The sequence below is a fragment of the Peromyscus californicus genome, unplaced genomic scaffold (genome assembly GCF_007827085.1).
Source record: "Peromyscus californicus insignis strain IS unplaced genomic scaffold, ASM782708v3 Scaffold_11__1_contigs__length_118956290, whole genome shotgun sequence".
Classification (NCBI taxonomy): Eukaryota; Metazoa; Chordata; class Mammalia; order Rodentia; family Cricetidae; genus Peromyscus; species Peromyscus californicus.
The window spans coordinates 53309421-53329385 of NW_026294402.1; the positions used below are offsets into that span (position 1 = coordinate 53309421).

The 19965-nt window shown below is 54.2% G+C and overlaps 1 protein-coding gene across 1 annotated transcript in view; it reads left to right on the forward strand.

Moving 5' to 3' along the window:
• The first annotated feature begins 13761 nt into the window (after window positions 1-13761).
• Hcn4 (hyperpolarization activated cyclic nucleotide gated potassium channel 4) overlaps window positions 13762-19965 on the forward strand; it is a 39556-nt gene continuing 33352 nt past the window's right edge. Inside the window, exon 1 of the mRNA XM_052762241.1 lies at window positions 13762-14794. Coding sequence (XP_052618201.1) covers window positions 14007-14794 — 788 coding nt within the window. The 5' untranslated portion in view covers window positions 13762-14006. The remainder of the gene's footprint in view (window positions 14795-19965) is intronic.

Consider the following 19965-nt stretch of genomic DNA (forward strand, 5'->3'; position numbering starts at 1 on the left):
TGTAAGCCATTCCAATAAATTCACTTTATATTATATATATATATATATATATATATATATATATATATATATATATATATATATATATATATATATATATTCTATCTATCTATCTATCTATCTTTCTATCTATCTATCTATCTATCTATCTATCTATCTATCTATCTATATCTATGTCTATATATCCATTCCATAAGTTCGGTGACTCTAGAGAACTCTAATACAGCATGGTTATTGTACTCATGTACTATTGAACCATGAACTCATGGCAGCTGTTACCTGTATGAGACCTGTACAAGGCTGACCCCGTCAACATTCAATCATGTCTGGGAGAGGAGCTCATGAGGCCCCATCCCTAGCTGAGGAGTTATTGGCAGCTAACAGCTGCTAGGGAGAGGGGAGCCATTTTTCTTCAGTGATGTAACAGTAAGTAAATTGCCCATACTCCAGTAACTAACCCCCCATTTACACTCAGGCAAGCAACTCTAATTAAAGTCAGTGGGACATGGACACACACACACACACACACACACACACACACACACACACACACACACACACACACAAACACTAAAACAGACATAAAAGCAGGAGATGATGGGTGATTTTGGGGTGATGAAGGATTCACAGTGGGAGGGGGATAAGAATTAAAGGGGGAATATGATAAAAATACATTCTATACATGTGTGGAGTTGTCAAAGAGTAAATAATAAGTAAAAAATGATCTCACGTTTATTCTCTTAAAATTCTGAATGTCAGAGCCTGAAATAAGTTTCACTGGGCCAAGGCTTCAGTTTTGCTCTCTTCCAAGTCTCTAGGAGAGACTATGCCTCACTTCTTTCCAATTCTATGTGTGTTTCTTGGCTAGTGAGCCTTTCCTCCCTCCTCACAGCCACCATGGTTTGGTGGCTGCATTGTCTGCCTGCTCTGTGTCCCTTCAGCACCCACGTAGAGGATGTGGATGTGGTGGGCATGCTGCTCATAACCCCAGCTTGGGAGGACCGAGACAGGTGAATCATTGGAGCTTGCTAGCCAGCCCGCCAAGCCTAACTGGTGAGCTTCAGGCCAAGGAGAGACCTTCTCTCAAACACTAAGGCAGGCACACCTTAGGAGAGACATCAGAGGTTCTCTTCTGGCCTCCATACGCAGGCACACATTCATGTATCCACATACACAAACAGGCACTCACACACAAACATACACACAATCCTTAGCAAGTAACATCTCCATAGTCACACGACAACGAGGCCTAGCACTGTCCCATGATCACTAGCAGAAAGCCTGAGGGGCCAGAGTGCACCATGCTCGGGAGAGTGTGCCAGCTGCAGAGAGGCTGTGGATGCAGCTGCAGCCAGGCCGTAAGCAGCTTATTTGCAGGAGTCTGGGCTTTATCCTAAGGCCAGTGGAATTCATTGAAGAGTTTAAGCAGCTATGGCCAGATTTACATTCTGAAAAGCCATTCTGGCAGCATGGTGGATAATGGATTATTGTAGGGCAGGGCTGGAGTCAGGGAGGGCCGCCAGGCAGGAGGCCAGATGCTATAGTCTAGGCAGAAAACATCTGGAGTTGTGTCAAGGGACCTGAAAAGAAGTGGACACACTCGGGGGTGGGGGTGGGGTAGATTGATGGGGAAAGAGGGGGACTTTTGAATTAACTGGATGTAGGAAGCTTAGGAAGGAACCGAGATCGATGCCCAGGCTTCTGGCTTCAGCCCCTGGGCGGATGGCCGTCTTCAGTCAGTGGGAAGAGCAGGGGTCTTTGGAGATATTGTGGGTATTTAGACATTTAGAGTATGAAGATGGGGTGGGTGAGATGACGCAGTGGGTTGAAGGCCCACGTGTAAAAGCCTAACAGCTTAAGTTTGAACCCAGGGATCCCACAAGGTGGTAGGAAGAACTGACCAGGGGCAGAGGGCGGGGGTGGGGGGTGGGGGTGGGGGTGGTCTTCTGACCTCCACAGAGACATCATAGCACATGCATGGCGCTCACACACACTAAATGAAAAAGTATAGGGTACTTTAAGACATCCAAGAAGCTGTTGAATGAACAGGTCTGGAGACTATTGGAAAGATCTGAGCCGAGAGCACAGACAGTAACCAGAGGCGAGGGCCTGGCTAAAAGTCACCAGGGACAGAGATCTTAATTGGAAAATACAGATCACTCACTCAGTCACGGACAGAACACACATCTCTGAGGATCCATCAAAGGCTAGGACATGAAGAGAACCAAGGATTGGTCAAATATGTAGACAGAAAATCAGAAGAGGGCATGTTCCTGAGGTCAGATCAAGGGAGGGGCGTGTCAAGAAGGGAGAAACAGCACCATGGCACAGTGCGCCGAGGTCAGCAAGGAAAGAATGAAAGCATACTTGGTCCTCAGGAGGTCCTTGGTGGTCTTGCTTAAGACCTGGTCGGGAGTGAAGCTGACTATTGAAGGCTGGTGAATGGGGCAGGGGCTGAAAAAGAAAGGCGTGGATGATAAGGCAAGGGAGTGGAGCACACTGTCTTGATAAGAGTGAGGAGCTGGGCATGGGTGGCACGTGCCTTTAACCCTGGCATTTGGGAGGCAGAGGCAGATAGATCTCTGTGAGTTCGAGGCCAGACTGGTCTACAGAGTGAGTTTCAGGACAGCCAGGGCTGTTACTTAGAGAAACCCTGTCTCGAAGAAGAAGAAGAAGAAAAGCGTGAGGTGGAGGGTTTGGGGATCTAAGCTGGGGAGGTGATCAGGGCAGGAGGGATGCCCGGGCAGGCAGTGGACAAGGATAAGGCAAACTGGAACCCACCAAGTGGTGGGGCAGGTTTAACTCAGCGATAACTTCAGTAGGGAAGAATCCAGCCTGCACTGAGCTCAACTTCTCTGAAACAAAAGGCAGAAGGTTTTTTTTTAAGGCTGGGTACATCACAGGAAATCCATGAAGGGACAAGTGGGGGCTTTCCCTAAGTGGCTGGACCACCCGGGGTTTCTGAGTGGTGTTTAGGAAGTGAGGCTTCTACCATCCTTCAGAGACTGGGAGACTGGGCCCTATCTTCCAGTGTTGGCTGGAATGCACAGTAAATCCTTCTGACAACTTTGAGCTTTCCCAGGCAGGAGCCATACGGGGCCGGAGTCATCAGCCTAGAGACACAGCACTGATCTATTAGAAGTCATGCCAGTGTTTGTTTAAGTCACTTAGTGCAAGGGTTTAGACAGAGTCATCCTGTGCTAAAAGTGCTTCTGAGGTCCTCTCTACGCCCTTGAAAAGCAGTGGAAGACACAGGGCTGAGCACAGACAAGAAGGCTGAATTTCAGTTGTTAAAAATGGAGTCTTTCTAGGTGAAGCCACTGTGAAAACGGGTAACTGAAGGCCACTGAAAATCAGAAAAATCAGGGCCAGATGTCACAAAGATCTTTCTTTGTGGATCTTTCTTTTCTCCTAGGAAAGCAAGGATGTGGTAGGGGGGAATTCAAGTGAGAAAGATGCCCAGGAGACAACCATGGTGTGTCAGCCATGGGAGTCTGTGAGGAGCAGCAGGTGAGTGGCTGGGTATTATAGGGAGGTGATTTTAACCTCACTTCTGGATCATGGCAGTTGGGAGAATACACATCCAGCCATCAAGGACAGAGAGTGGCCTTCTGTGAAGAGTCTTCAGAGAGACAGTACTTAAAAATGCGAACCTGCTGGGTGGTGGCGGCGCACACCTTTAATCCCAGCACTCAGGAGGCAGAGCCAGGAGGATCTCTGTGAGTTCAAGGCCAGCCTGGTCTACAGAGTGAATTCCAGGACAGCCAGGGTTACACAGAGAAACCCTGTCTTGAAAAACAAAACAAAACAAACAAACAAAAAAAACCAACAACAACAACAACGACAAAAAAAACCCCAAACAAAACAAAACCAAAAACCAACCAACCACCACCACCAACAACAACAACAACAAAAAACCCCAAAAACCTGACCATAGTCCTTGCGGTCATAGTCCCACAGATGCCACAGAATGAATGAATATCACATTTAAGTAAGCACAATCCAGTTCAAATGTCCTTTTCACCGAAAAACATCAGCTCTGATTGAGAGAGCTACTTGTGGTAGGCAAGAGTGAGAGCCGGGGCAAGGTCAGGTGCAGCTGTCCCAAGTCCCCACACTTTGTCTAACTTCAGAGCTTAGGCAGTTTAGTCAACCTTTTAGAACCTCAATTTAATCATCTGTGAAATGGGGATAAGACCACTTACCTGACAGTTTCTGCATGGATTCCATGAGCTAATCCATGCTGAGCACTTGGCGTGCACAGTGCAAACTCTTCCTAAGTGTTAGCCATCCTGATCACGAGTTTATTTATTCTTCAATACCAGCTTGTGTTTGGTTACTCACAGAAGCATCTTCACATACCAGGGAAAGGGTTGTTCATAGCTGTGGAAAGCTCATCATGGACTTGACCAGAAGACTGTCCATCAGGCTTGGCAATAAATAACTTGTGGTTTCACAAGAACCCCCATCAATCCATAGCTGCACCCAGCTCAATGTGTAAGTTATTCTCCAAAGGGAACATTATCAGGAAAACAAAGGCCCAGAGAGCCAGAGTGGGAGTCAGCTTGCCAGTCCTGTAATTCCAGACAAATTCAGTTTCCTGTAAAGGAGGGTCTCAGTACAGTGCCCCAGACACTGGCTACTCCAGAAGCTGGGACAGGAGGTGGCTTCAGCCCATGAATTTCAGGGTAGCCTGAGCTACACAGTGTGGATTCCTCACCCCCATCTTGGAAGAAAGAAATGAAGGAAGGAGAAAGGAAAGGAGGAGAGAGAAAAGATAAACCAGAAAGGAGGGGAAATTTGTGCCTCAGAGAGTTAGTGGATGGTCACTTAGCCCTATTACTTTGGGCCTGTGATGGCAGAGAATTTCACCATGGGGAGTGCAGGGTGGAAGAGGCTACTCACCTCGTCAAAGCTTTGGGTCAAAAAAAAAAAAAGCAAGAAACTGGCTTTGGAATATCCCCTTCAAGGACACAGCACTAATGATATGTCCTTCTACCAGGCTCCACCTTTTCAGGGCTCTACCACCTCCCAGAAGTACCACATGCTGGCTACCACGGCTTCAACCTGTGACTTTGTGGGGACATTTAAGGTCCAGAGTATAGCAGCCATGGACCTGCCCACAGACACACTGTAATCTGCAGCAGTGCTAAGGGAACCAGCCTCCCTCACCTCCCTGCTGAAGTCTCTCATCTCAGCCTCAGCGCACAGCCCGCCCGCCCGCCGCCCGTGTTTCCACAAATGGCTGGGCCTGGCTGGGCCTGTGTGTTGCTGCTGTCACCGCCAACTGCTCTGTCGACCGTGGGAGTGTGGACCCGGGATCCAGGAACTGTTGTCCCAACTCTGATTGTGCCTTCAGACTTAGCCATATTTCTGTCTCAGCTCCTGTCAAAGCCTCCCCAGGGGCCCTACTGTAGGACCCACCCAAGCCCCCTTCACATCTCCTATGGGGACCCCGTCACAGACCCCAGAGCAGCCTAACGGGACTTGTTAGAGCCCCTGCCATGGCCCTGTCAGCCCCAGCCCTCGCACAGCCTCCATTGTAGGACTATTGCCTGTCAGTCCTCTCTCAGAGTCCCTGTCACAGAACCTGTCGGAACACCTGTCCTGGTTCCTGTTGGCCCCATTGAGCCTCTAGTACAGCCTGGATCGCAGCCCCTGTCACCAACGTCTGCCACAGCCTCTATCATAGACTCCGTCCCAGGCCCTGTCACACTTGTCTCTATCACAGCCCATTACACCATCAGTCTCTGCCAAACTAACTCTATGTCAGAGCCTTTATCACTGATCCCTGTCACAGTCTCTGCCACAGGCTCTGTCACGGCACATCATACGGTCTCTGTCATATCCCCCGTCACGGCCCCCTTCAGAGATCCTATCGGTGCAATGCTCCGGTGTCACAGCCCCTACTGTGGCATCTGCTACGGCTCCTGTGTCACCGTCTCTATCACAGCTTCCGTCTCAGTCCATCACACTCCTCACAGCCATGTCAGAGTCTCCACTGCCCTCTCCGTGGCTCTGCCAGCTCTCCTGGCCCCACAGTGTGGCCCGTGGGGCACAGCTCTCATTACACAGCGGAACTGTCTCTCTCTGGAAGGCATCCAGCGGAAGGCTCATGTAATAGCAGGTTATCCTGATGTGCAGGGCTTGTGGGAGGGAGGCTGGGCCATGGAGCCTGCACAAAAGATGTGCTTCACAGGGAGCTGGAGAGTACAGCTCCCAGCCTAGCACCCAGGGCTGGCTGTGGCTTCTTCTGTGTACCCACAGGGCTCAGGGGTCCAAACTCTACTTCCTGGAGTATGACAATGACTCCAGAGCATTCTGTCCGTCTCCTTGATTCCCCTTGGGTCTCCAGGGAACAGGGATTCAGTGTATTGTTTCCTGGCTTACTCTGCACAGCTAAGCCCAGGGCTGGGTTCCCAGGGCACACAATTCAATGGCTCTTCCAAAAATCGTATCTTAAATTGCTTCCAGTAGCTCCCCATCATTTCTAGAACCAAGCCATCTTGTTGTCCTTGTGGCTGTCTGCTCCTGGCCTGTCCACCTATCTCCATTCATGGGTCCCCTTTGGCCACTCCCTGCTCATAATGCGTCCTTCACCTGGCCTTCCCCCACTCATCTGTCTCCACTTCTCCAAATTGCACTCGACTTTTTCAGAGACAGATTCAAGCCTCTGTCCCTTGCCCCTCCTCCAGAAACTCCTTCCTCCGCTCTGCAGGCCTCTGGCCACACCACATGCCCTTGGACCCTGCTTGCCTCCTGTGATTTAGGGAAGTTGTTTCATTCTTGCCACAGTCTCTGGCGCTGATGCTTCAGAGCATCGTGCAGTAGGTGCTCAGTACATTTGCTGGAGAGTGAAGTGGCTAAGAGATGGGACAAATGAAAGGGTTGGGGGAGGGGCAGTAGACAGGGAGAGGGCCCAACAGACAGCAAGGGGTGCCATGAGTGAGGGATGGCCTTCCTGGATCAGTGGGGGGTCCCTGCATCATCCTGGGGGCCCCACTCACTAGCGGTCTCCAGTTCCCATGCCCCTGAGTCTCTCATTTGCTCCCCTGCCAGCTCATTCTGTCTCTCCCTGCTTTCACTCCCTCAAGCCTCTAATCCAGGCTGTTTAAACGGTCCCTCCTGAGTGTGTGTGTGTGGCTGTTTGAACCCACTGCGGCCCTGACAGATGGCAAGATCCAGACTTGAGACTGAGGAGCCTCCTCTACTTACTTCTTGGCAGCTCCTCTCTGCTGGCACCTCAGGGGCCTTCCCTACCAGTGCCCCCCTCCTCCAGCCTGGCTCCCAGTCCAGGTGGCCCAGACGTCCTGGAGCCCTGGCAGGACACAGAGACATAGTCCAGGCCTGGTTGAGCTGTCAGCATATCTTTCTCCACCCCATCCAGGGGCAGGAGGTGGCATGAGACCCCACCCAGGCCCTGGCAGAGTCCCCAGGAAGCAACGGGTACACAAGGTGGGAGGCAGCTGAGAGAACATGCAAGCCAAGGCTGGCCTGGAGCCGGGAGGGCTTTGGGCTCTGCTGGACTCTGCTGCATGCACATGGGAGGGTCTCAGGATTCCCAGGTGGTACCTTGTACCCAGGCAAGGGATGGAGCACAGGACAGCTCAATCGCTTCTGCTCCTAGATCCTAAAGAAACCAGGCAGAACTACCACGAAAGCAGATGGCAAGCTCAACAAGAAGACGAGCCCGCAAAGGCTTTCTGGCTCACTGTTGCCTTAATGGGATTAGGGGAAGGGCGAGCATGTTGGCTCACGGTACTTTTTATAGCCAGAATCTCACCCATGCCCCAGTAGAATCCCCGGGGAGCAGTGGGTGCACAGGATGGGAGAAAGCTGATAGACGAGGAGCTAAGGACCCAAGGCTGGCCTGCAGGGTGCTGGGCGGAGGGGACCAGGAGGATCCACTACTCTCCTTGTATGGAGACAGTGGATTTCCTCTTGAAGCCAGCTGAGGACAGAAGCTAAGCAGCCCGGCTTCAAGATGGGCGCTCGCCTCTCACTCTATCCTTTGTGAATTCCACTGAGCGAACACAGCAAGCATCATCCTTGACAAGTTACTCCATATTTATAGTCTCCTCCATCCCATTGCTTCATCCCTCCCTCTGCCCCGCGCCCCCCCCCACTGCCTAGAAAATCAAGCTTGCATCTCCTTTATCACCTCCTCCAGAAAGTCCACCTTGACCGTACTCAGGAGAATCATTGCCTGGAGCATCTCATATACTTCCCGTGACCCTCGCTCATATACCTCTGGGATGACCTCGTGCTTTCAACCAGCAAGGGCATCTATCAGCCTTCTCAAGCAACAGCTATGGAGGCCCTGAGCACACAATAGGACACCTGACGCTTGGTCAAAACCGGCTAGCTGACTCACTCCCCTTCACGTAAGTTCCCTTGCAGTGCTCTTGTGTGCTCCACCACCGCCCAGTGTATTCACCAGGAAGCCTTGGGACAAGGGTTCTTGCTGATGCTCTCCTTCTCAGAGCTCTGGTCTCCAAGTCAAGACTCTCAGCAGGAAGTCTCTGTGTCTGTGACCCATTCTTTACTATCTAGCCTGACAGAGCAGTAGGTACACTGGGCAGGATCAGATCCCCACAGGAAAAAAAGATGGAGAAGCATATGGGTCTGGAGCCCCCCACTCCTGTCTTCTGTGAAAGCAGCGTGGGGGGGGGGTGTCTTGAGCTCAGGGTCAAGACAGTGGCCTCTGAGCCAGCTGCCTCTGACCTGACTTTAGACAGCTGCCTGCAGGGCTTGGAGGATAAGTAAGTGCCCATCCCTGAGAGAAGATCTTCCTTGGGGACCCAGCTAGGGCTTCCCAGGGCTGACAGCTGAAGAGAAGCAGCTCTCTGTATAGTAAAGCACCTCTCTCATCCATACAAGAATTTTTAAGATGAACATATGACCTAAAGGTGGACTCCAAAGGTTGAGTGTCTCCTCAGCCACGGGCTGATGCAGTCTTTGTTCGGGATTCCATCATGTGATGTTAACTGAGCACTCACTACAGGTGGGATTGCATGTTCCACATGTGCATTTCTCCGTGTAGTCTTCATGACAACTTGTGACTATTGTCAAGCCCATTTTACAGAGGAGGAAGACCAAGGCACACACAGGCAGCAAGTGGCAGGGGATAACTGAACCCCAAGGTTTTTGTTTCCTATCACCACTCTCTATTGTTTCTAGCTGGGGTTCCCGAGCTTCTGGAATTCACAAACAAATAACAATTCCAAAATGATTTTTTGGGAACACAGACAGAACAGCATGCCAAATTCTGTTATTTGGCCAAGAACATTAAAAAACAAACAAACAAAAGAACCAAACACATTTCCCAGCACTATGATTTCATAAAATGGCATTTTAACACAGAAAATGTGGCAAGGATATTATCATAGAACACACAGCCTCTGAGAGAGGACAGGAGACAACATTCCACTTAAAATATTCCACATTATTCTCCCCCTCTCTTCTCTCTCCCACTTTCTCTCTCTCTTTATCTCTCATCTTGCACAAGAACTGGCCAAAATCTTGGCACTGCAGGGCAGGGCAGGGCAGGCACTGCCTCTTTAAACAAGTACAGTGCTCTCGTCCATAAGCAAACAGGGTCTGAGCTTGATATTCACAATCAGCTACCTCTCACTTCAATTCTTGCAGGTCTTGCATTTCACTAATATTTAGTCCCCAGAGGAGGAGGCCTAACCTCACCAAGTCCCTTCTCTCTTAGATCCAGATCCACAACACAGCAGGGGGAAGCAGAGGTGACCTTGTGCTTCCTAGGAAGTGCAAGGCAAGATGGGTGTGGGTGGGGTGACGGGAAGAGTAGAACACACGTTCTCCACTCCTTCCCCACTGTCCTCTGTGCTCCATCAAGGCCATTCTCAGCCACTCCCCCTCTCCTGCACCTGCACCTGCCCTCTCCTGCACCTGTTCCTGCCCTCTCCTGCACCTGTGCCTGCCCTCTCCTGCACCTGTTCCTGCCCTCTCCTGCACCTGTGCCTGCCCTCTCTCCTGCACCTGCACCTGCCCTCTCCTGCACCTGCACCTGCCCTCTCCTGCACCTGTGCCCGCCCTCTCCTGCACCTGTGCCCGCCCTCTCCTGCACCTGTGCCCGCCCTCTCCTGCACCTGTGCCCGCCCTCTCCTGCACCTGTGCCCGCCCTCTCCTGCACCTGTGTCTGCCCTCTCCTGCACCTGTGCCCGCCCTCTCCTGCACCTGTGCCCGCCCTCTCCTGCACCTGTGTCCGCCCTCTCCTGCACCTGTGCCCGCCCTCTCCTGCACCTGCACCTGCCCTCTCCTGCACCTGTGCCCGCCCTCTCCTGCACCTGTACCTGCCCTCTCCTGCACCTGTGCCCGCCCTCTCCTGCACCTGTACCTGCCCTCTCCTGCACCTGTGCCCGCCCTCTCTCCTGCACCTGTGCCCGCCCTCTCCTGCACCTGTGCCCGCCCTCTCCTGCACCTGTGCCTGCCCTCTCTCCTGCACCTGTGCCTGCCCTCTCTCCTGCACCTGTGCCTGCCCTCTCCTGCACCTGTGCCCGCCCTCTCTCCTGCACCTGTGCCCGACCTCTCTCCTGCACCTGTGCCCGCCCTCTCTCCTGCACCTGTGCCTGCCCTTCTCCACCTGGAAAAGGCAGCTGGGCAAGAAGGCAGAGTTTGACCTGTGGGATCTTTGCTGGAATTCCAGCTCCACCATTTTCTTGCTGTAGGGTATTTGGTAAGTTGTTTAACCTCTCTGGGCTGAGATTCTCTTGCTCACAAACAGGAGCAAGAACACTGTCAACAAAGTGACAACTTCGGGTAGTTTAAATAAGTAAAGCATAGAGTACTGGTCACAGGGACTACAGAGATGGTTCAGCGGTTAAGAGCACTTGCTGTGCAAGTGCAAGGACTTGAGTTTTAATATCCACCCCCCACAAAGAACCACATGTGTGGTTGTGCATGCCTGTAATCACAGCACCAAAGGGCGGGGCCACACAGGATGATCCTTGGGACTTGCAGGCTGCCCCCACCACCCCCCCGCTACAGGTTCAGTGAAATTCTGTCTCAAGGAAAATAAGGCTGAGGGTGATAGGGCGGGACAGCAGACATCTTCCTCTGGGTTGGTACGTGTTTCTCATTAAATCTGATGCCCTCCTCCAGGAAGTCTTCCCTAAGTAGGCCAGGCTCATTGAGCCTCCAAATCTCTCTCAAGGAAGATATGATCTAGCTTCTAGCACATAGTCTTAGAGCTGCTGGTTTTTTCCTTTATTCCAAAGCTTGAGTCTAATCTCCTAACATGGAGCTCACAAAGGTTCCCCTCTCTTCCTCATCCCTCAGATTTTGCCGGCGTACCACAGATATATGGAGGACACAGGAAAGGCTCAGTCTCAGGAGGGGCTTATTATGACTTACCTAAGTGTCAGTTCTATACCCAAAGCTGGCTCTAGATGGATGGTGCTAATTGTATTGAAGGTGAGTGAGGTGCTAGAGGTAGAGGAATCAGGAGGCCCCTGGTCAGCCTGGGACAGTGGCTCCTAAGAAATGGAAATGTAGTCCTATCCTCCATTTCCCCAGGGTTCTCTTCATCACCAGTAGTTAACTTCCAGGGTCCCTTCTTCTTGGTAGAATTGATCTGCTTTTTGTCCACCCTTGTGGTGGTGCCCAGGCTCCTGAGACGAAGTCAGTCCTGTCTTTCTCTCAAGGAACTCAATCCAGAGGGACATAGGCTTCTTGGTGTCATGGGTGCACAGATTAACGGAGACTCACTAGTTATCAGAACCAGAAGGGGGGAGATGACCAAGGTCTGGCTGGGTGCTAGATGGGGAGGATGCGCTGTGTGTACTGCCGTCCTGCAGCTGGGTTACTGCAGAGTGGTTTCTGGTGAATAGAGACACTAGCAAGTGAGCTAAAGGAAGGTCTTCATACACGGGGCAGACAGGGCTCTCAGGCAGTTAAGAGCACTCCTCAAGGAGACCCAAGGACATTGGGAGATCATGCCTCCCAGCATCGGTGCGGGAAACTGTCAGCTCAGAACTGCTCAAAAGTAGAAATGCCAGCTCCGGTGATGTCATCACCCTAGTTATCCCCACCCCCTATGCGAAGTCCTGCGGTCCAGTGGGTAGGGCAGAAAAGACCCCACTAGGCTGTCCACCACCCAAACCCCGCTGCCTCCAAAATTCCCACTCTGGACATGTGTGTGGACACAAGCAGGCTAAGAATTCAAATTTAAACTTCATGCTATTTCTCAGAGAGTTGGGGATCCTTTGCCTTCCTGTCCTCGTCTGCTGAGGGTCTGTTTCTGTACTAACAGACTCCAACCTTCTGTGGCGAGCTCTCCCTCTGAACCGCCTTCACCCAATTTTTGAGCTAATGTGGGGTGTTACGCTGTCCTAAAGTGTTGGTACCTGGTGAGCTATACCTTAGGCTGAGCTACTGGGATTTGCCCTTAAGCCGAGAATGTAACACAGGGAGAGAGAAGACGCCCAGGTACATCCCGGACTGCCTTAAGAGAGGGATCAAATGAGGGCTGGGCTGTGCAGATGCTGTGGCGGGGGAAAGAGTGTGTCTGGGTGGAGGTGGAACCCTCTAATGCTGGTGCACACAGGAGGTGTTTCAATTGGATAGGAACACAGGGCAAGGGATTCAAACCCAGCCCCCAGAGTGCCAGGTCGCCAGAGGACCCTGCCCATAGCCTTCTTGCTACAGCCAGGTCTCGGGAACCCCACATCGCTCCGGCAAAGGCGCTGGGGAGTGGGAGGTGGGGAGTCCGCCGCTGGGATGCCGCGCCTGTGGCTGCTGCTGCCCGCGCATTTCTTCGAAGTCTTACCTCGCAGGGCCGGGTCCACCCGCGCGCCCTGGGCGCGCCTGGAGAGTTTCCCCGCAAGCCCTCGGCGCCGCGCTGGGGAAGACCCACTCGGGGTTCGCCCCCCGCCCGTGGCTCAGGAAAACCCTGGGAGCCGCCCGGACTTGAAGCGTTTTCCGGAAACCCCCTCTCCAGGCGAGTTGCGGGAAAGCAGCCGCTCGGCAGCCGTGCGACCGACACGCCTCCCCAGAGGAGGGTCGGGGACCCTAGCGTAGAGGGAGCGAGCGGGCCAGGCTAGGAAAGCCCGAAGCTCGCGGGAGGGACTGGGAAACCCCGCCCCCCCAGTCTTGAGCCCCAGCAGGAGCCCTCATTTAGGGGGTGCTCCCAGCCCTTGGTCAGCAGAAATCACTACGCGCACCAGAGAGTAAGGACGCCTCCTACCTCGGTCCCCAAGGTCTGGCGAGGTTCCGCCCCGCGCCCCTCATCAGGCCCGCCCCCCGCCCCCCTCTGTTTGGGCCGGGGCGCCGCTGCCCCTTTAAGAAGCCCAGGTAGGCAGGCCAGGCTGCGGGAGCCGCTCCTATGGCAACCCGCGAGCTGCGGCGGCTTCATGAATATTCCGGGGCGCGGGAGCCCGAGCGCTGCCGGAGGGCGCTCCGGGAGAGGCGGCGGCTGATGTAAGCCCGGCCGGCCGCTGGGCTCCGCTTGGCTGCGGCGGGAGTCCCCAGGACCCGCCCGCCGGGCTCAGCTAGAGGAGGCGAGGCAGGATCGCGGGTGGCCGGCTGCCGAGCCCGGGCGGCCCCACACACTGACAGCCCCAGCCGCCCGCCGGACGCACTCCCGGGAGCCGCGCGGGCAGTGCGCTCTCGCTCCGGAGCGGTTCCCGGAGCGCGGCGGCCGCAGCGCCGCTGCTGCCCGCGCCCATTGTTCCCCGCGGGGGCGGGGCGCCTGGAGCCGGGCCGCGCGCCGCGCCCCTGATCGCGGGAGGGAGGGAAGAAAGGGAGGGAGCGTGGGGTCCCCGCGCCCCAGCCGGGCCGGAGAGGAGGCGCAGCGCGGCGAACCCGGGGACCCGCGGCCGGACTAGGAGCCTCCCCTCGGCGCGCAGCCGGCGCGATCATGGGCTCTTGAGGCGGCCCCGGGTCGGCAGCGAAGGACGCGTCCCCACTGGCCGGCGCACCTGGAGCGGGTCCCCGGTGCGGCACCCGCACCACTGCCCCCCGGCCCAGCCCCTGGCACCATGGACAAGCTGCCGCCGTCCATGCGCAAGCGGCTTTACAGCCTCCCGCAGCAGGTGGGGGCCAAGGCGTGGATCATGGACGAGGAAGAGGATGGAGAGGAGGAGGGGGCCGGGGGCCGCCAAGACCCGAGCCGCAGGAGCATCCGGCTGCGCCCACTGCCCTCGCCTTCGCCCTCGGCGGCGGCCGCCGGCTGCGCGGAGTCCCGGGGTGCGGCCCTCGGGGCGGCAGACAGCGAGGGGCCGGGCCGCAGCGCCGGCAAGTCCAGCACCAACGGTGACTGCAGGCGCTTCCGCGGGAGCCTGGCCTCGCTGGGCAGCCGGGGCGGCGGCAGCGGTGGAGCAGGGAGCGGCAGCAGTCACGGGCACCTGCATGACTCCGCGGAGGAGCGGCGGCTCATCGCCGCCGAGGGCGACGCGTCCCCCGGCGAGGACAGGACGCCCCCGGGCCTGGCGGCCGAGCCCGAGCGCCCTGGCGCCGCGGCACAGCCCGCAGCCTCGCCGCCGCCCCAGCAGCAGCCGCAGCCGGCCTCCACCTCCTGCGAGCAGCCCTCGGCGGACACGGCTATCAAAGTGGAAGGAGGCGCGGCCGCCAGCGACCAGATCCTCCCCGAGGCCGAGGTGCGCCTGGGCCAGACCGGCTTCATGCAGCGCCAGTTCGGTGCCATGCTGCAACCTGGGGTCAACAAATTCTCCCTAAGGATGTTCGGCAGTCAGAAAGCGGTGGAGCGTGAGCAGGAGAGAGTTAAGTCAGCCGGGTTTTGGATTATCCACCCCTACAGCGACTTCAGGTAAGAGGCCAGGTGGGGATGCTGTGGATGCCTTGTACAGTTGTAGGCACGCTTTCTTCCCAGTCCTGCCTCCCAGCCTGAGTTAACTTTCCTTCCGTGTGCTGGAAGCTCGCAGAGAAGTGGGGCGCCTGGAGCGTCCCAGACACCCCCGGACCTCCTGCAGCACACTGGGAACTTACTCAGTCTTCAGCCTCCTGCCATCTCTCTTCCAGGGTCTGGGCCGCATTGGAGACACACTCCAAGGTGTTCTGAGCCTGGCCTAGCCCTGCCTGCAACGAGGGTAGAGCTCTGCCTATCCAAGCCATGCACCTCCCCCTTGGAGGCTGCAGAGTCAAGGTGGCCATCCCAGAGGCAGCTCCAGGTCATTCAGCTTGCAGAGAAGGGTCATGGAGGGAGATAGATATCTTAACAGCTGGACCAGCTCCTTGGGTGCTGACTGCAGGTATTAATATGTTTGCTGGGCCTGCGAAGCTGCAGCCAGACTCCTGGAGAACTGAGGTCACTGACACCTCAGGCCCAGGATGAAAGCCCTCTACATAGCTTTACCCAGCCCCTCATGCTGAGTGGTGGACCAGGAGCAGGTCCACCTGATACAGCTAGCTTTCACACTGGCAGGGCAGAATGACCTTGCTCACAGTGGCCAGTGAAGACGGCTAGTGTCCTGACTGACATGCAGCTGTCTATTGATCCCCAACTAGTCCAGTGTCTCATCCCCATGCCTAGACCAGTCAGGGAGAGGGATCCTGTCCTCTCTTGCATCTCCTGAACCTAATACCACAGATCAGTGGATACCAATCGGGGCTGTGGACTGAGCTGTATATAAGAGAGGTTGTAAGTTGCCTCTGGGTTTGCCTCAGAAATACCTTTCTCCCAGTCAAGGTTCTGAGTCTCCACTCGCTCATGTCCTCCTGAGGCTTTCCTAGCACACCAGTTTAGGATGAAGATTTAGCTGGGTTTCTCTTCCTCTCCCTCTCTGTGTCCTGCCCTGTTTGTCTCCCTTGCCTGCCTACCTGCTGGCCTCCCTGTATAAAGGAACATTTTGCCGACCAGAGCTTCTTTACAAACTCCAGGGAAGCTGGGTTTGTAATGAGAGCAGAGCTATTTTCCATCCAATGAGAGAGATTTCTTTGGCTGGGAATGACCAGTCAGACAACACTTTGGTGGCTTAAAATAGGTGGTGAATAGAGAGGCACCCTCTTTTGGTTCCTTCTCCCTTTTTCTTTTGAGAAATTGCTTGTTCTTTCTAACCCTATTCTCAGGCAGCAAGGCGGCAGTAGACTTGCTGGACAGAGCTGTAGCCTTCAAACTGTGTGAGCAAAGGTGGACCCTCCTCAGGATCCTTAGTGAACTCCTGGGACTGGGACCTGATGCTCCCATGTTGAACCAGGGAGAGGTGGATTAGAAGCCATGCCTTCTTTGCCCCTGCCATCCCTGGGCATCCCAGGCTTCTCTTCCCTCAGTGGTGATGACAGTCAGGTCCAGTATCAATCACTTGAGGAGATTGCTGAGGTACTCCCATCCAGTACTCAACTTCTGCCCATCTTGGTGGTGGGAAAACTTCTATTCACAGTTCCTAGCTTCAAGCCCATTGTCCACCCCAGGCATGTCTGACATCCAATGACAAGCATTGATGGAGAGCCTTCTGGCTGCAAAGACTTGCCCTCCCTGCTCATCTTCCCTTAGATGGTCAAGATCTGGCACTAGAGCAGCCCCTCCCCATCACCACACACACAGCCAAAGCTTTCCTAGTCTTAGCTGTGACATTTGTAACATGCTAGTTTGCAGTCTCCTAGCTGTAGAGCCTCCACTAATACAGGCTTTGGGGACATCGTATCTGGGACATTGGAGAGGGTGGACACAGGAAGATTGAGAGACAACGGAACAAGGGTCCAACTGGTGTTTGTTTGTTTGGTTGTTTTTTTTTTCCTAGACAGGATTTCTTTGTGTAAGCCCTGGCTGTCCTGGAACTCACTCTGTAGACCAGGCTAGCCTTGAACTCACAGAGATCCACCTGCCTCTGCCTCCCAAGTGCTGGGATTAAAGGCATGTGCCACCACCGCCCGGCTCAACTGGGTTTTGATGTGGGTTTTTTTCAACAAGCAGCAGAGACTGGTAGCTGGAAGTGCACATCTTCTATCCCAGCCTTGCAGCTGTCTGCTGCTGGGCCTGTAGGACAGAAAACAATCCAAGACAGAGTGCCTGAGTCTCTGGAGGGCAGTGGTCATGCCCCTTCTGCCTCTTAGGCCCAAACAGCTAGTCTTAGCTTCAGAAGTCAGAGAGACAAGGGGTTGGCTGAATCTGCTAAGCTTAGAAAACACATCACTCCATCCAAACCGCCACTCCCCCTGGAGAACCCAGGCCTTGAACCATGAAGTTTCAGGCACTGGTCTTGGGCTTTTGTCTGGAGACAGACATCATCACCCACTAGAGCTTCTACAAGCACTTCCCAGACCCACTGAGGATTTATTCATCATTTTGACTGGCAGGAAGCATTGATCCAGCAGAATTGGCTTAATAAAGAATCAGCAACAAACTATGATGGATTGAGTTTGCGGTTTGAAGTTCAGGGCTGGCTATGATGGGCTGCCTCTGACATCTGTCCCTGGAGAAAAGGGCTGGGTACCTTTCCCTGGGAAGTCATGGGCTTGCTTTGAGGCTCACCATAACCTGGGGTACGACTGAGAGAGTGTAGACTATTCCCGACTATCTTGCTTCCTGTCTGTACCGTTCTCATCAGCCCAGCTATTCACATGACTTCTCTCAGGCTTCAGAATTCCCTTCCTCCCCAACATCCCATTGGCCTTTTGAAGCTCATACTTACAGTTTGTTAATGGGGGAGGCCAGCCCTCAGGACATTCCGCCCCCCCACCGGCTGTCGACCAAGGTTCCAGAATCAGCCCTTCCTCCCGTGGGAGCTCTATCCTCAAGCCTGGGTTTGATGGTTGGAACCTAACACATTAGCACATTAGCTCGATAACCCTGGTTTGCTAAGAAGATGGAAAGGGGGAAGAGAGAGCATCCCCACCCCCCCAGCCCTGGAGAGAAGGTGTAGGTGCTTTTGTCCTGAAGGCTGATTGGCCAAAATTTCAAACGCTAGGCTCAGGGAGTTGACCCAGGAGTGTGTATGTGGGAGATGTGTGTCTGAGACAGTGTCTTGGGGCTGTGTGGGTGGACATCGTGGCTATCAGGGAAGCTCTTATCTGGATATTAGCTCTGGAGATACTGCCGTGCCCCCAAACAACAGCGAGCAGGCAGAAGCTGGGTTCTCCGTGCCCCCTCGCCCTCTCCTGGCCTGGTCCTTTTAAATCCAGGAGGAAAGGAAGAGGCTGAAAGTATCTAAAAGCATCCTTTGATTGGGGCTGAAGCAGCTGGGCTTTGAAACTCTGGGTACTGAGATGACGGTAGGTCCTAGGATTAGCCTGCACCAGATCAATGCCATTGCTCACTACACCTCCCCTCCCCAACCTGTTTGCTATTAGTCCCCAAATGAGTTATCAACCTTCTGTGAACCTCAGTTTTCCTGCTCAGAAAATGGGACTGCTCTTGTTCATTTTTATGTTAGCCACAAACTGCAAGTGTGTCTAACACAGATGAGGTGAGAATCTACAGTGAGCAGTCGAATACCTTCCCTGCCCTCTCTCTTTCCTCCCCTTTGTCCTGGGTAAACCACATGGATCTCTGTCCTGGGCTCTGACCAGGGGTCCAAACCAGTCTGCTGCCAGAGACTTCACTGAGAACCTGCTAGAAACTACCAAGTCAGTATCTAGAGAAACACACTTATATCCAGGCACATGCAATGTGGCACACAATTTCCTGTGTCTGGGGTTTCCCTAAACGGAGAATCATGTGGGGGCTGATGGCTGTGGGCTCTACCGCAGGCCATGGTAAGAGGGTATAGGCCCTGGTGGGAGTGGGGCACTAGCCTTCCTTGGAGTCTAGTACGGTGTGTGTGTGTGTGTGTGTGTTGGGGGGGGGTGTCCCTCTGGGATCTGGACTTGGGCCTCCCATTACCAGCAGAGAGCAGAAGCAGTCAGGGATCAGAGTTAGAAGCCTGAGACAGGAAAGGAGGTCTGTTTGACGACCCATTACTCGACTCACTCCCATGTACTTTCCCTTGCAGACTTGGGAAAGACTGTTCGGGAAGGAGACAGCCTGGTTCTGGGTCTGGGAGTTTGGAGGCCTGTTCTTAGGAGAGCCTTTCTTGGGCCAGCTGTTCCTGCTGGCAATGTGGGAAGCTGGGTGAAAGGCACGGCATGCACAGGCAGCAGGGAGGGGAGGGCGCCGTGGTGCAGAGGGGAATTCCAAGGTGAGCTGCCTGGGTGGTGCTGTCGGCTGGCACAGTGGGCAGCGGACTCTCCGACTGTGCAGCATGCCCCACCTCACAAGGCTAGAGCTAGTGGAGCTTGGGATATACTGTCTTCATAAGTACAGGGACCTGGAAACCCACTGGGCCAGAGGGCCAAGCCCCTTGGCTATCTGGTTCTCCCTGTAGTTTGCTTCTAGCTCCTACATCTGGTAACTGCATCATGGCTCTGGGGGCTGCCTTCTCCTGTTTGGCCTTGTCTTTATTGCTTTGATTTTATGAGCCAAGGATTTCATGCTAGTAGGTCGCAGACTTCACATTGGGAAACCCAACAGCATTCTTCCCACCGTTCATCTCCTCTGCAGGTTGTAAGGCTTCGTATTCCCACATCCTCCTTCCTCTTATCCAAATCATCCATCAATGCCTTCTGGCTACCTAGTGGCATTGGGTGGAACTCCGGGTGTTTTAATGAAGCTCCTCATTGGAATGTTATCCATCTCACTCTGGGACCTTGTTAAAATGCAGCTTCTGGTGTGTAACGATATCCCTGGTGCCCTGGGACCAGGTGTGGAGTCCTGAGCCTACAACCCATAGGCTTAGACCATGCTTGCGGAGCCCTGAGCCTGTTTCTTCTGCCTTTGGCAATGGAGCCCTTGGCCTCCAGCCCCAGCTTCAGCTCAGCAGGGCAGGATGCTGTAAAGTAGATGCGCCGGGCCTCAGAAATCAGCTTGCACCCCGGGACATCAGGCTCGCAGCCTCATCTCCTGCTTCCTGCGCTGTTGTTCGAGGTTTGGTTTGAGTTTGCTGGCTTTGCATGCTGGCTTCTAGGGAGGTTGAAGAGCAGGAGGAGACCAGGTGACCAGAGGAC